The following is a 16,806-nucleotide window of genomic DNA, read 5'->3' as shown; positions in this document are numbered from 1 at the left end:
GAATACTTTAGCTGCCATGAAAAAGACAGTTCCCATGTTCACTTAACAGACATGCACGTCGGTCCAGAAAGTACAGGATAGGACTATCCTGTAAGCGCATACAGCAGCCTCAACATTCTTGAAGGTAGGAATGTCCTCAAATGTATCATTCTGTGCACTACCTGAGCATCCCACTTGTACTGAGTTTTTTAAGTTTCCGTAGCAGCAGATTCATCCTGGATGTTTTCTCTGGGGCACCCCATACATCGTTGCTGTGATAGCAATGATGCTGTATTTGTTCTTTGATTTGTCAGTTTCATTCTATTTGAAAACCTCACAGTTCATTGATGATGCCATAGATCATCGTATTCTGCAGTCAACAGATGGTTATGGCTCTTAAATTCACATCCTTTAATGTTTTTGCACTGGTTGTTGGACCAGTGGATGCTTTGTTTCTTAACTGTCTGGCACCATTTGATATATGCTGCAAAACCAGACCTTTTGAGACCTTTTCATCATTTCTGTGACCATTATAAAAGCTAACATCTCTGATTGGAGGGATTTCTGGCTAGAATCCTCCTGCAGGATTTCTCTCACTGGCTGCAAATGCTGGAGAAGCTTCCCGAAAACAGTATTTGTTGGGTTAAGCATTGAGTGTGAGTTGACTTTAAAAAAGAAGGGGTGTTATTTGATCCGTTTGCATTGGTGAAAATTCTGAAATTTGCCCTCGGGTAATGAAGTCTCCTAGTGTCAACGGATTTAGACTGTCCCTTTAGTTCCTTTGGCCAAGTGCTCCTAGTTAAGGCATGAGAGTAGTGTATGGGGGCTGTTTCACAGTCACAGTATGGTGTTTGTTTTATGGTGAAAGGGGCATAAATGCTTCCGGTTTGTGCAGTGGTGTAAATGAGGCATCCAGTCTTTTTGAAGTAGGATTCTAGGTTGGTTCCTGGGGGATGAGTATAAATAGCGTGAGCCTGTGGAATTTAGGAATTAAGTGAAATAGAATTTCTCAAGGTTAACTTCCATTTATGGTTTTCTTCATTGGGGTGGTGAGTTTAACCCTATTCAAACAATTTGTAATTTCTCCACTAGTGCAACCCGAGTGGAGACTGTAATTTACTGATTATTGGACTTGGAGGAAATTAATAAATATGGAGGTTTGTGCAGGAAAGTGGTGCTAAAGTTAAAGATCAGCAGATTTCTGGCTTGCTCCTGCTATAACTCACTTGCAAATGCAAGAGAAATCTAAGCATAGGAGGTGTGATGGGCTTTCAAGTTCAGTTGAGTATGGTTTGGTTATGAAATCATTTGTCTGATTTGAAAATTCTTTCATTGAATGGGTGAGAGCGATGGTGTGATTTGTTGATGAATAAATTCGATTTGCTGTATAATCCCATTTCTACTTCCTAGGATTGTCTTCAAGTAGTCTGTAATCTTTCGATTTGTGCTTTACTTAAAGGTCTTTCTTTTACAATGCATATGTGAAGTTTTGAACTCTATAAATTCCCTGTTGAAATATCATTGTTTTCTGTTTTCTAGGGCTGGCCCATGTATGCCCAGCTGCTGATTGATCTATTCAAGTTCCTGGCTCCGTACCTGAGAAATGTGGAGTTGACAAAACCTATGCAAATTCTTTACAAGGTAAGTTTCTTTACAAGCACTACATAGGTTGTAATTGAAAACATAACTTAATTTTTTTTCCTTTATTACCTGTCCCTACTTTGAAGCTGGTGGTGAGCTTTCATTTTGACTACTATGGTCCTTCCACAGTACTATTGGGGAGAGATGTCCTGGATTAGACCTGGGAACAATGAAATAATAGTAATATATTTCCAAGTCAGGATGATGTTTGATTTGAGATGGAACCGGCTGGTGCTGAGGCTCCCATGCACCTGTGGCCATTGCCCTTCGTGATGGAGGAAGTCACAGGTTTAGGAGGTGCTTTTGGAGCAGCCTACCTCAGGAACTGTACAGCATTGATTTTACAGTGCTGGTGGTAGCTAGAATTAATGTTTATGGTGGTGTGTGGTGCTTTATCCTGGATTCCGTTGAGCTTGATTGAATAGCAGGAACCACATTCATCCAGTCTATTTCCATGCTTAATGAATGGTCGAAAGGTGTTGGGCTGCAAGGATGCAAGTTGCGGCAGAATACCCAACATCTGACCCACTATAACTTCTGGCCAGCCGTGACCATTGGGATGATGATGGCGTGTGCTTTGATGGTACTAATGCCAAGGTTGGGTGGTTAGGGATGGTCATTCTTTGGTGCTTGTGTAGTACCAATATTTGTTTGCTTTTAATTAGCCTATTCTTGCATGCAGACACTGGCTGCTTCATCTGCAGAGGAGTCATGAATGGAATTAAAGATTGCAGTTGTCAGAGAGCATCCCCGTGTATGAAATGGGAAAGGTTACTGAAACAGCTGAATAGGGTCCAGTTGTTTAAAATCTCCTCTACTGCTACAATAATTTAGTTGTACTTGGCACTTGGCATGGACAAGGTTGGAACAAAGGGCCCGTTTCCGTGCTCTACAACTGTGCCATACCTACTGTGTAATGTTTATCCCAGCTAAAGGACAACCAACCAAGCCTGATAGTAGATAGGATCAAACAATCTGCTGGAGGAACAAGGTGGACTGAGCAGCATTTGAGGGGAGGGAGGGGGAGAAGAGAAGAATGGTTGACATTTGGTTGAAATCATTATTCCTTCCCCACCCACACCTCCAGATGCTGCTCGGCTGCTGAGTTCCTCCAGTAGATTTTTGTTACTCCAGATTCCAGCATCTGCGGTCTTTTGTGTTTCCATTGAGTAGAGAGGACTCGATTAGATCAGGGGCATGGTGTGAATATTCAGTGATTTGAGACAGCAACAATTGTGGTCTCATGACAGGTCCTCTAGGTCATTTCTTATTCGGTTAACGGTGCATTGCTAGGAACCTAAAGAACGCAAGGAATTTCTGTGGATTTAAAATCTATTTGTTTCCAATGATGGGACGTTTGTGCCTCACCAACACTGCTCAAATTTGTGTGAAATTCAGTTAACTTACTGGGAGTAGAAATAACAAGTGAAATGCATTCCCAATCTCTACTTCAGTGAGTTGCATGTTTAAACAAAAGTAGTATTTGAGCTGCTTAGTTTCATTTTAAAAGATTTGCATTTGCCATAGCTCCTGTTCCTGTTGCGATGTTCTATTTTGGCTTTTTGTATCTCAGACATTAAAATTTAAAATAATAAGTGGTCACATAGGCATAATGCCAGTAAGATTAGCGCATGAATGAAAATCCACAACAGCAGATGCTGGAAGCAATGGAATGCAAGATACACTCAGCATGTTAGGCAGCAACTGTGGAGAACATTTATTTATCAAGTGACAAACCCTTTAATAGATGCTTCAGATTAGGCCCCTAAATGGTCCTTTTGTTAATGTTCCAGCACAGTTTCAAATCCATTATTGCATTATGGTAAAAGAGTGAGGTTAATTTATGAACATCGAAACCTACCTGAAACTGCGAAACATTTTCAGTGGTTTCAGTTTTACGTGCTCTGCATTTCTTGACTATCCAAAAAATAAAGACATGAAACTTATCAAATCTGTGTAGGAATTTTGTGCGTACAAGAGTTGTTGTAACAAAACTTTGGGCAATAAAAATGTTTTAGCTCCCCTCCGAATCTGATAAGAGATGCTAGTTTAAATCTGTTATTGCACAAACATAGTTTTCATATTTGCAATAAATTTAGCTGAATGCATATTTGTTGATTCATTTGTTTCCATTATATCTAATAAGTTTAAAGAGGATTGTTTTATATTTACAGGGCACGCTCCGTGTCTTGCTTGTCCTATTGCACGACTTTCCCGAGTTTCTTTGTGACTACCATTATGGCTTCTGCGATGTGATCCCACCAAACTGTATTCAGCTGCGTAACTTGATCCTGAGTGCCTTCCCACGGAACATGCGACTGCCAGATCCATTCACGCCTAATTTAAAGGTATTAGAACACTAAACATCATACTCTGATCTGCACTGTGACTAAACAAAATAGTCTAAACAAATGAAATGGAGGTGGCACTGTTTACTTCATTGCATAAAATGTCCCAGTCTCCCAAAGCTGTATTCAAAGATTCCATTCAATGCAATAGCTTTATTTTATACCTTACAGTTAGGAGAAGTGCTTGCAACATCTGGAGGTGCAACAGCTAATGAGATGCTCTATAATACTTTAAAATAATGCTTAATGCGCTAAAAAACTTGATGCTTTAATGTTTTCTTCATGCTTAAAATGATTGAAGCTGATAAAGTCTCATTCTCTTGTGAGTCTGTTAGAACCATGTCTAGAAAGTGCTCATTCCACAATCAATTATCTCAACTGAACTTCCACAAAGCAATAGTTTCATTTTGTTGCAGTATTGGCATATCACCTGAATGGTTTGTTTCTGAAAATGATAGCTGTTACAAATGAGTGGGACAATGCTGATCTCCCATGTATGAAGAGGTGCAGGGGAAAATATGATGTCTGTGTTCAGAGCTATTGTGTACTGCTATAACTGAAGAGAGGTATGTTATGATTGTGTTAGGTGGATATGCTAAGTGAAATCAACATTGCTCCCCGAATATTAACCAACTTCACCGGAGTGATGCCACCTCAGTTTAAGAAGGACTTGGACTCCTATTTGAAGACACGTTCTCCAGTGACCTTCCTGTCAGAGTTGCGCAGTAACCTGCAGGTGAGCAGAATAAGACTAAACATCTCATTTTAGAATTACATAAATCAGTCTTTGGTATAGACTGCACTTCAAAAAAATGTTGACCAAGAGTTAAGAGGTACAGTTATGTTTATATTTTCAACGATGCGATGCACACGGCTTGTCATCTGAAGATTCTGGATGGTAGGAATAGGTGGGTGTTAGACAATAGACAATAGGTGCAGGAGTAGGCCATTCGGCCCTTTGAGCCAGCACCGCCATTCAATGTGATCATGGCTGATAATACCCAATCAGTACCCCGTTCCTGCCTTTTCCCCATATCCCCTGACTCCGCTATCTTTAAGAGCCCTATCTAGCTCTCTCTTGAAAGCATCTAGAGAACCTGCCTCCACAGCCCTCTGAGGCAGAGAATTCCACACATTCACAACTCTCTGTGAGAAAAAGTATTTCCTCGTCTCCGTTCTAAATGGCTTACCCCTTATTCTTAAACTGTGGCCCCTGGTTCTGGACTCCCCCAACATCGGGAACATGTTTCCTGCCTCCAGCGTGTCCAAACCCTTAACAATCTTTTATGTTTCAATAAGATAACCTCTCATCCTTCTAAAGGCCAGAGTGTACAAGCCCACCTGCTTCATTCTCTCAGCATATGACAGTCCCGCCATCCCGGGAATTAACCTTGTAAACCTACGCTGCACTCCCTCAATAGCAAGAATGTCCTTCCTCAAATTAGGGGACCAAAACTGCACACAATACTCCAGGTGTGGTCTCACTAGGGCTCTGTACAACTGCAGAAGGACCTCTTTGCTCCTATACTAGACTCCTCTTGTTATAAATGCCAACAAGCCAATCGCTTTCATCACTTCCTGCTGTACCTGCATGCTTACTTTAATAGACTGATGAACAAGGACCCCCAGATCCCGCTGTACGTCCCCTTTCCCAACGACGCCATTTAGATAGGAATCTGCCTTCCTGTTTTTGCTACTAAAGTGGATAACCTCACATTTCTCCACATTAAACGTCATCTGCCATGCATCTGCCCACTCCCCCAACTTGTCCAAGTCACCCTGCATTCTCATAGCATCCTCCTCACAGTTCACACTGCCACCCAGCTTTGTGTCATCTGCAAATTTGCTAATGTTACTTTGAATTCCTTCATCCAAATCATTGATGTATATCGTAAATAGCTGCGGTCCCAACACAGAGCCTTGCGGTACCCCACTAGTCACTACCTGCCATTCTGAAAGGGACCCGTTAATCCCTACTCTTTGTTTCCTGTCTGCCAACCAATTTTCTATCCATGTCAGCACTCCACCCCCAATACCATGTGCCCTAATTTTGACCACTAATCTCCAATGTGGGACCTTATCAAATGCTTTCTGAAAGTCCAGGTACACTACATCCACTGGCTCTCCCTTGTCCATTTTCCTAATTACATCTTAGTTACTGAGAGTAGATTTTCCCAGGATGACGAACATTTGCAATTCATTCTCTGGTATATTACGTCAAACTCTTCGTAAGCAGGGCTAGATTGAGGGTCCGAACAATTTCCAAAGAGTCATTCACAAAAAGGTGGAAGGCTTAGACTTCATGAAAGAACCTCCACAATGTCACTGTTTGCTTTTTAATCTCTTTTCATGGAATCTAGTGGTCATGCTAACTTCCTGCATTTCAGCACTTGCCAGTTCAGTGCCATTGTTCATTTCAATGGTGGTGGGAGGAGGTGGTGGAGGAGGGAGGGGGAGGGGGGGGGGGGGGGGGGGAGGGGAGGAGGAGGAGGAGGAGTTTTAGTTAAGTGAGGACTTTAGATTAAATTGAATTGAATATATATTTATTGTTATTAGCAAGACTTCATCTTGTTCAATGTTTAAATTATGTCTACTTTCTTTTTAGTCGTCTTTTTTTAATGACATTTGTGCTTTTGAATGTGTTTAAATGTCAAGAGACATTAGCAGAAACTTCATACTTTTTGACAGTTTTGATACCGTCCAAAATTCCACTTTACAAAATGTTTCTGGGGTCGGAGCCCTTGCTCACCAACAGCTAGGTTTGGTGAATTTCTGCCTAGTGAATGTGAATAGAGGAGTGGCTGGTTTATTACTCAATGTAATGAGGAGGTGTAAGGGAAGACAGAACTTGGCCACACGTTGCATTTTATGCACCACTGAATTCCAGCAGCAATTCCAGATATTGGAGCCAACCAAATCAGGCAGCGACTCGGGACATTGAAAAAAGGAGCATATATCTGGCCTTGGTCTAAGTGGATTTGCATTATCCAGTTGTTATCCAGCGAGTCCACTTTAATAAATTATGTACAGAAGTAGATGTATTCCTGTTTGAATTTGGTCCATTGCAAGAAATGGTATGGTTGTATAGAATTTCACTAATTAGGTTAAGCAAGGTTCAATAATTATTGAGGTTCAGGATCTGGCATCAGGCTGTTGAGGCTAATCTGGATATTTCATTTGGCATTTAATACTTTGGTAGAATGATAAATTGTAGAGTCCAAAGCAATGCTAAAGTAGCCTTGCGCCGTATACGTCATATAATTTTCATGTTTTATTGACAATGCATCCTCATCAATTTACACACTTCAGTTCTACTGTGTACTATGATTTACATATCTTAGTACACTATGTTTACATATCTGTTGTGCTCCTGCAATTAAGAATTTTGTTCTGTTTTGGGGCATCGATATCATATATGGTCAAGAGTTTGTGTCCTAGGGTGGAAATACCAAATACTGGAAGGTGTAGCTTCAAAGTGGGAGGAGGCGAAGATTTGTGGCAAGTTACTTTTGGAAATGAGTAGATTGCTGGAATGTGCTGGTTGGGGAAGTGGTTTCCCCTTGGTCTCCAACACTCCAGAGAAAACAATCCAAGTTTGTCAAAGCATACAAATCCTTCCTGCAATGAGTAACCTGAACTGCATACAATACTCCAAATAGGGTCTAAGCAAAATGTTATACAGCTTCAACCTGACTTCCTAAGTTTTGTACTTAATGCCCCAACTGTTTAAAGCCAAGCATACGTTCACCTTCACCACTACAACTACTTGTGTTACCTTTTCCAGTGATCTCTGGACTTCCATCCCAAGATCTCTGTGAGTCAATGCTCCTGTCCGGATTAATCTCCCATCTGTCATTTCTCCATCCATGTTTCCTACTCATCGATACTTTGCTGTATTATATGAAAACCTTCCACATCTCCACAACATCAATTTTTGATAAAATGATAGACACAAAATACTGGAGTAACTCAGTGGGTCAGTCAAGTCAAGAGAGTTTACTGCCATGTGTCCCAGATAGGAAAATGAAAAATTAGGTGCAGGAATAGGTCATTCGGCCCTTCGAGCCTGCACCGCCATTCAATATGATCATGGCTGATCATCCAACTCAGTATCCTGTACCTGCCTTCTCTCCATACCCCCTGATACCTTTAGCCACAAGGGTCACCTTGAATTCCTGAACTTGGATGTTGCAGATTTCAGGCTCCTGTACCTTCTACCTGATGGCAGCGGAGCGATGAGTATGTGGTCAGGATGGTATGGATCCTTGATGATGTTGGCAGCCTTTTTGAGGCAGCGACTGCGATAGATCCCCTCGATGGTAGGGAGGTCAGAGCTGATGATGGACTGGGCAGTGTTTACAACTTTTTGCAGCCTTTTCCGCTCCTGGACGCTCAAGTTGTGGAACCAAGCCACGATGCAACCGGTCAGCATGCTCTCTACTGTGCACCTGTAGAGGTTCGAGAGAGTCCTCCTTGACCTACCGACTCTCCGTAATCTTCTCAGGAAGTAGAGGTGCTGATGTGCTTTCTTTATAATTGCATCAGTGTTTTGGGACCAGGAGAGATCTTTGGAAATATGCATGCCCAGGAATTTTAAGTTCTTGACCCTTTCCACCATCGACCCGTTGATATAAACGGGACTGTGGGTCCCCATCCTACCCCTTCCAAAGTCCACAATCAGTTCCTTGGTTTTGCTGGGGTTGAGAGCCAGGTTATTGTGCTGGCACCATTTGGTCAATCGGTCGATCTCACTTCTGGACTCAGCCCATCAGTGATACGTCCCACAACAGTGGTGTTGTCGGCGAACTTGATGATGGAGTTCGCACTATATCCGGCTACGCAGTCATAAGTATAGAGTGAGTACAGCAGGGTGACATAAGAATAGGTGATGTTTCTGGTCGGCACCCTTCTACAGTCCAATGCAGGGTCCCAACATGATACATCGCCCATCCTTTTTCTCCAGAGATGCTGCCTGATCCATTGAGTTACTTAAGCATTTTGTGTCTATCTTTGGTAAAAACCAGCATCTGCAGTTCCTTGTTTCTCTATCAAATGTTGTGTTATCAGCAAACTTAATAATCAACCCACCTGTGTTTTTGTCCAAATCATTTTTTATATATAAATAAATAACAAGAGGTCCCAGCGCTGATCCCTGCCTAACATCACTGAGAAGAATGTTGATGAATAACAAGCAATCTCATGCTATGACTAGCTATAATTTATTTTGATTTAAGTACATTTGAAATATGTAGTTGTGGTTGTACTTGTCTAAACATTGTTACACTGGCCAAATTTTTGCAAATACAATGTGAGTTAAATAAAACTTCAAAATAAGTACGGAGAGTAACTTCATAATGCAACATACGAGGAATTTGGTTTACCATATAGTCATACCAAAAAAGCTACAAGACACACAACTACTTAAAAATTTGACATAAACATCTACCACAGCGGCTCCTCCACATTCCCCACTATGACGGAAGGCAATAAAGTCTTATCTCCTTTCCTCCCGCGGTCGGGGGAGTTGGACCATCCGCAGCCGGTGATCGAGCTCCCGCATCGGGACGGTCGAAACTGCTGCGAATTGGAGTTCCCGAAATCGGTCCCTAACCGATGTTAAAGTTCGCAGCTCCCGCAGGTTGGAGCACCAAAGGCTGACCCCCGGCAAAGGGATTGCCCACTCCAAGATGTCCACAGGCTCCGCGCTTTTGGAGCTCAAGAAATCCCAAACAAGATGCTGCCAACTCCACGATGTTAGGCCGCAGTGTAGATGGAGGTACGACACCGTAAAAGTCGCATCTCTGTCGACGAAGGAGAAAAAAATGTTCCCCCCCCCCAATCACCACACACAAATACAAAAACTAAAGATAAGCTAAAACATACATTTTACTACAAACTAAAAACACAAAGAATGAAAAAGACGCAGACCGCAGACAGACCGTTGGCGAGGCAGCCGTTATGCGGTGCCCCCTGGAGGTATACTTCATTGGCCTTATTGGGGAAAAATATGCTGCCAGTTATACCGTCAGGCAAGGTGGATGGTCCTGATGTTGTTTTGTTGTTGGTATGTGCTTAGTTTGTGGATATCTGTTAGGACATCAGTCAAAGAAGAGTTGATCTAGGTTTCTCTTTCCTAGGGAGGGTGAACATTAATGGCAATCTCTTGCTTAGTTACTGTTAAAGATATTCTGTAATTACGTTTATTCTAGTAAGTTTCAACTAATCTTTGAAATTCAGGTATCAAACGAACCTGGTAACCGGTACAACATTCAGCTAATCAATGCCCTGGTGCTGTATGTGGGAACGCAGGCGATTGCTCACATCCACAACAAGGGCAGCACGCCATCCATGAGCACTATCACACACTCTGCCCACATGGACATCTTCCAGAACCTGGCTGTGGACCTAGATACAGAAGGTAAAGATTGCTCAAGTTTAACATTAAGTATCTCTGATTTTTGCTATTTTTACAGACGGGTGCTTTTGGACCCAAATCCTGGTCCACGGTGGTGCATTTCAGAGTTCAGATTTCAGCCTAGTTTATTGTCATATACAGGAGGGTGAAATGAAATTCCTTGTTCAAGTTAAGCTGGCAGAGCAAACTGTATTCATACAATGATAAATGTAACAACAAAAACATTGCGTGCAAAACAGTAGAATGATGCAAGATTGCAGTGCAATTTACTGAGTGTGGTGTGAATATGTATCTGAAGCATACAGATTAGGAGTGAATTAATTGATCTGTATACAAGCAGCAGTGAACGCTGTTGTTGAACTTACTCTTTTGGCTAAGGTTGTCTTTACCAAGTCAGCATTTTTACCTGCTTTCAGAAACAGCCCTCCAATCAGTCCCATTTCTTCTGCCCATGTAATAGTGCCTTCAAATATTAAATGGAGTCTTCGGATGAGATTTTAGAATCCGGTTGTTAGATTTCACCTCCAAGTTGTTCTTGACTTTGGCAATCAGGAGGGCAGAGGAGCTCTCGGGAGTGGTGTCTGTGACCGCAGAAATACTATTTGGATCCCAGACTATGAAATCTGTTGCTCTGTCCTCTGTTCCTGCACTGCTGAGCCAGCCATAGTGGTTTGGTGTTGGTTCTGGCTGCATTCTCCCATGGTGTCCTCCTTCCCCTCAGAACTGAATATTGATTACAGAGTGAGATATCTTCAGGGATCTCCTGAACTACCTTGCCTGCTCTCCTTCAAGGTGTCAGACATCAATTCCTCTTGAAATGTGCTATCTGTTTGGCACTTCCTGCTGAGTAGTCTGCAGATATGTTAACTGGAGATCAGATTTCGCCAATTCGTAACACCACCTACACACTAGAAGTCCCAGTGTTTCCACAGGATACAGTGTGTACATTACACAGGTCTGAGGTGCCTGCCATGTCTTGATTTATTAGAATGGTTCTGTTTGTTTGGGCTTAAAAGCAACAGTTGGTGTTTGTCATTTATGTGCTTTCTCTACTTATGTACCTTGGTGGGGGGTTGTGTGGTACAGCTGGATTTTTGCTTGTGGGATTTCAAGCAAAGCTGTTTTGACTTTTTTGTATTTAGAAATATCAGTAGCATAAATTTTAATCTTTCTATTAAATGCCTGCTGGAATGATCCTTCTTCCATCTTTCAGGTCGATACTTGTTCCTGAATGCCATCGCCAATCAGTTGCGATACCCAAACAGCCACACCCACTATTTCAGCTGTACTATGCTGTATCTGTTTGCTGAAGCCAATACAGAAGCAATCCAGGAGCAGATCACCAGGTGAGGAATAGGGGACCCCTTTCACCACTGTGCACATCAATCTTGTGCTTGATACTGGTCCATGCACAACTGCCTTGTAGTTCAATGTTTCTTTTCCTTACCTTGACTTGGAAATGCATTTTTAGTGTTTATCAAAGCTTTTCTGAGTTGTGTTACCATTATTACAAAAAAAGACAGGTCATATAATTAAAATAGAAAATTAAATGATGAGGGAATCGTATGTACAGAAAATGAATGCTGTTCAAGGTGCTGTGTAGGCCTGTATCTGAAGCAAGTTCTAAAATAAGCTGTTTTAGTCATGTGTGTGACCAAAAATATGGAATACATCTCTTCTAATTTTGAAAGCATTACAGGTACTGTATATATGACTTTTTTTTCAAAGTTTATCAAGTTAAATTTTTATATGCTGACAGTTTGTTCAGGGTCAGAGGTCAAATATCGGATGCATTTTTTTCATAACTCAGTTTTATCTTACAAACTCTGAATTTTAAAAAGCTGGAATATTCATATCTTTAGCAGACATGCATTACCGTTCTGTACGTAGGAAAATAGCAATGAATAAGAATATTCTCTTACATGAATTTCTAATGTACCACGTTATGCGATGCCATTGGGTCACGTGTGTGACATTTTGGTTCACTTTCCAAAGAATGGCCCAATAGAATTTTGAACTATATATTTATTTCCTTGATTCAGTTGGCCACCAGACAAGTTTTGAGTTTTAATTGTAACTCTGCTTTTTCCTTTGCAGAGTACTGTTGGAAAGGCTGATTGTAAACAGGCCTCATCCTTGGGGACTGCTCATTACCTTTATTGAGCTTATTAAAAATCCAGCCTTCAAGTTCTGGAACCATGAGTTTGTCCATTGTGCTCCTGAGATTGAGAAGTAAGTGTTTTTTTTTTTTTTCTTACAAACTTCCAGAGTGTTTAGTAGTCATATGTGCCAGATATGAACTGCACCAAGAAAAAGTTATTTGCTACAGCTTTACAAGCACATTAAACAACAGAAATAAATATATAGTAAACTATCTGTTACTGGGTAAACCAGACCATGATAGTACATAGACAACCATAGCAGTGCAAAGTCTACAGTGGTTTCCTGCTGAGGTACAGTTGCTATGGTGTGCAGGGTGGTTCAAAAATCAGACGGTTGATGGGAAGATGTTCTTAAACCTGGAGGTGACACTTCTCAGGCTCTTATACCACCTTCCCGATGGTAGCAGTGAGAAGCATTGTCAGGGTGGTGTGGGTTTTTGATGATAGCTGTCTTTGAGACAGCGCATCCTGTAGCAGTTAATATGCTTTCTGCCATACACCTGTACAAATTCGACAGAGTATTTGGCAGCATGTTAAGTCTCCCCAAAAGTTTGAGGAAGTAGTGGCGTTGGTGAGCTTTATTTGTGATTACATCAATGTGCTTGATTCCTCCTTGGATATCAGATCTTTGTTATTGAGTTTGTCTTTTGCTTCTGTAGGTTGCAACATTATACCTCTCTCCAAATATCTGACCTGAGCCCCAGGTATGCTATTGCACCAAATCAAACTAGGATTTAGTTGAGAGTATTCTTGTTTCAACTACCAGGCCACCGTCTTCAGAAATACAGTTAAGGCATGCTGTACAATTAGAATGTTTGGATTGTTTCAAACACTTCTTTCCATTTTATGGATTTGTATCCTTTCCCTTTTCCAGCAGTTTATTTTCCTATTTTACTTATGACCTTCTGTAAGTTTATTTTTCTGCTTCTCCTCTTTGATTACTGGCACACCACGCACTACACGATTTAAAACTTGAATAAGTGAATGTTTGCAAGTTAATTTAATTAATAATCTGACAATTTTTCCCGTCCAATTTTCCTCACAACCATTCCTTAAGTGTGCTCTCCCCTATTTGGACATTTCTGCTGTCAGCATGCAGTCCCTGATGTGAGCCATCATGAGTGACATCAGTCATGGAAGTCATCATAACTGCATTTGTCCTGTTTACATACACAACAATCTCCCATTGAATCAACAATAATAAAGAAAGGAACCCTGAGCTTTTTTTCAGCTATTCAAACTCAGCAAAGCACAGATCCATTATAGCTTGCAATAGGTGTTGCACTTGATACCATCAGACCTGTTTAGCTCATTACCACATTGTGATCCATTTGTGTGGATTGGGAGCAGCTTGTACAAGATATATATAGTTGGTTGGGAACTTGATGCACAGAGAAAGTACTTCCCTGTCAGCTTGATACTAAATCTCAGTGGTAGCGTTCTTACTCCCTGTGGTTCTTGCACACACTCCAGGCGTTTGAGCACATAATCCATGTGGAGGTTCTATGTTGCACTTAAAAGATTTTGTTTCTCAGGTGAGACATTGACTTATCTGGCCTTCTCAGTGGACAGTGAACAGTTTGTTTCTATGTATTATTGCTGTGCACTAAATTATTCTCGTATTCCCTCCTAATTGCAATAGTGGATTAAAACTTCAAAAGTACACAATTGGCTGTTAAGCACAGTGGCATGTCCTGAGGTTGCGTTCTTTCCTGGTTTGTTTTCACTGGACTAATGCTGGTTGATGGCTGTTTTTCAGGTTGTTCCAGTCTGTAGCTCAATGCTGTATGGGACAGAAGCAGGCACAACAAGTAATGGAAGGCACTGGCGCAAGTTAAAACGGTGAAGCAATACCTCCTTGGAGAAACAACATGGAAAGAGTGATGGGCAGCCTGTGTTTTTCTTGAAAACTGTCATTGGTTGTGTAACTTGCTGGTTCTTCCAATCAAATGCAGTCAGCTGCATGAGGCAGACATAGGAACAGTGGTCGATGAAGAACTGATTTCATGTTGGACATGTTTTATTTTTCATTTGTCACTTGGCCAAAAAAAACAAATGCTGTGAATATCATTTGAAATGATATAAAAATGTAAATAAAAGGGAGTGCAACCTTAAACCGGACTATCTCCATCTGTGCAAATTGTATTAAACTGACTTTTATCCAGTTATTACCGGTGTTGGCAGCTGATGACACATTGAAGCATGTCTGGGATAGATTCCCCGCCGTTCCAAATTACAGCCAAGCCACAGATCCTCGAGAGTTGTCACAGGAGCTGCTCTTTATTCGATGCATTTTCCCCACTTTGTTGGGGTGGGGGAGGGAGAGAAGGAAAGCAGTATTGACTTTTATTTGCCCGTTTTCTTGTATATTTAAAGTCCTCCAGCAGATTAGCATGGAGGTCAGTATGGTTTGCATAAAGGTTTTTATTTTTTAAGGTGTTTGTGTTCAAGATGAGCCGCTCCTTCTGTCCTTTAACAAGGGGGTGTCCAGGCTGATTGTGGCGTTCACTATGTTAATGCAAAGGAAAATAAAAGGTTCTCCCTGAATTCTGTAAATTGTGGGATAAAAAGAGCCAGTTTTGCGGCATGAAGTCGATTAAGTTTGTAAAAAGAAACCAAGGACCAATACAGGCCATTTTGTAAGGATTTTGAATGTTGTTTTGTAAATGTATTGGTCCATGTGTTGTATTTTGTAGTCTTTGTAGTTTCCTTGGCTCTAGTTCTGCCACTTAACACTCTTGTATGTAAGCATATTGTAGTTAATGCATTAAAACCCATGTCATGCAGCAACTTCCTCTTTGTTTATTGCCTCTAGATATTGAAGGCCAGATTATGTTCATTGTGTAACTTTTAGAGTTGGTTCTGATTTTGACTGAATATCAATCTTATTTTGAAATAATGTGTTTGTCACTTTCGATCACCAACCCAAATTATGCTGTTTATTTTGTAAATCATTTTGTGGATGCAATTTAATCTTTATTGTGGATGCCAAATCTGGAAGATAAATTCGCACCTAAAATTTGGTGAGCTGCGAGCATGTGTTAATACTTAACACCAGCCTAAGTATTCAACACTATCTGCCGTTTTGTTCCTTCCAAACTGCAACCTCAATTACACCCAGCTCAGTTTCTGTGAGATCTTGTTCTTGCCTGCACATACAGTGCCCTCCATGCTGCTTGGGACAAAGACCCATCATTTATTTATTCACCTTTGTACTCCACAATTTGAGATTTGTAATAGGAAAAAAATCACATGTGGTTAAAGTACACATTGTCAGATTTTATTAAAGGGTATTTTTATACATTTTGGTTTCACCATGTAGAAATTACAGCTGTGTTTATACACAGTCCTCCCATTTCAGAGCACCATAATGTTTGGGACACATGGCTTCACAGGTGTTTGTAATTGCTCAGGCGTGTTTAAGTGCCTCAATGCAGGTATAAGAGAGGTCTCAGCACCTAGTCCTTCCATCACCTTTGGAAACTTTTATTGATGTTTATCAACATGAGGACCAGTTGTGCCAATGAAAGTCAAAGAATCCATTATGAGACTGATAAACAAGAATAAAACTGTTAGAGACATCAGCCAAACCTTAGGCGTACCAAAATTAACTGTTAAGAAGAAAGAACACTGGTGAGCTTACTAATCGCAGACCAAGGAAGACCTCCACAGCTGATGACAGAAGAATTCTCTCTATAATAAAGAAAAATCCCCAAACACCTATCCGACATATCAGAAACACTCTTCAGGAGTCGGATTCGTCAATGACCACTGTCTGCAGAAGACTTCATGAACAGAAATACAGAGGCTACACTGCAAGATGCAAACTACTGATTAGCTGCAAAAATAGGATGGCCAGGTTACAGTTTGCCAAGAAGTACTTAAAAGAGCAACCACAGTTCTGGAAAAAGATCTTGTGGACAGATAAGACTTGTATCAGAGACAAGAGCTAAGTATGGAGGAGAGAAGGAACTTCCCAAGATCCAATGCATACCACCTCATCTGTGAAACGTGGTGGGGGTGTTATGGCTTGGGCATGTATGGCTGCCGAAGGTACTGGCTCACTTATCGTCATTGATGATACCACTGCTGATGGTAGTGGCATAATGAATTCTGAAGAGTATAGACATCCTGTCTGCTCAAGTTCAAACAAATGCCTCAAAACTCATTGGTCGGCTGTTCATTCTACAGCAAGACAATGATCCCAAACATACTGGTAAAACAACAAAGAATTTTTTCAAAAATGGTCAATTCTTGAGTG

The 16,806-nt window shown here is 41.1% G+C and overlaps 1 protein-coding gene across 3 annotated transcripts; it reads left to right on the top strand.

Moving 5' to 3' along the window:
- The first annotated feature begins 1,498 nt into the window (after positions 1-1,498).
- On the top strand, positions 1,499-15,333 carry LOC129705240 (CCR4-NOT transcription complex subunit 1-like). Of its 3 annotated transcripts, none has more exons than XM_055648734.1 (8): positions 1,499-1,620; positions 3,795-3,968; positions 4,555-4,704; positions 10,206-10,386; positions 11,597-11,729; positions 12,481-12,615; positions 13,205-13,249; positions 14,305-15,333. In XM_055648734.1, exons 1-8 carry the CDS (start codon positions 1,528-1,530, stop codon positions 14,381-14,383), a joined length of 990 nt encoding a protein of 329 aa, XP_055504709.1. In that variant the 5' UTR covers positions 1,499-1,527; the 3' UTR covers positions 14,384-15,333. The 3 variants fall into 3 exon arrangements, with proteins under 3 accessions (XP_055504709.1, XP_055504708.1, XP_055504710.1); XM_055648733.1 differs by having other exon boundaries at positions 1,500-1,620; positions 3,774-3,968; XM_055648735.1 differs by lacking the exon at positions 13,205-13,249 and having other exon boundaries at positions 1,501-1,620; positions 3,774-3,968.
- Positions 15,334-16,806: the final 1,473 nt, after the last annotated feature.

The sequence above is a fragment of the Leucoraja erinacea genome, chromosome 17 (genome assembly GCF_028641065.1).
Source record: "Leucoraja erinacea ecotype New England chromosome 17, Leri_hhj_1, whole genome shotgun sequence".
Lineage (NCBI taxonomy): Eukaryota > Metazoa > Chordata > Chondrichthyes > Rajiformes > Rajidae > Leucoraja > Leucoraja erinaceus.
This window is presented reverse-complemented; position numbering and strand designations above follow the sequence as displayed.

Excerpts from the sequence above, each read along its gene's own strand:
- LOC129705240 (XM_055648733.1), top strand. The coding sequence starts at position 1,528 with ATGTATGCCCAGCTGCTGATTGATCTATTCAAGTTCCTGGCTCCGTAC. Across the intron at positions 3,969-4,554 it reads CATTCACGCCTAATTTAAAG|GTGGATATGCTAAGTGAAAT; the intron begins GTATTAGAACAC and ends TGATTGTGTTAG. Across the intron at positions 12,616-13,204 it reads TGTGCTCCTGAGATTGAGAA|GTTGCAACATTATACCTCTC; the intron begins GTAAGTGTTTTT and ends TTGCTTCTGTAG.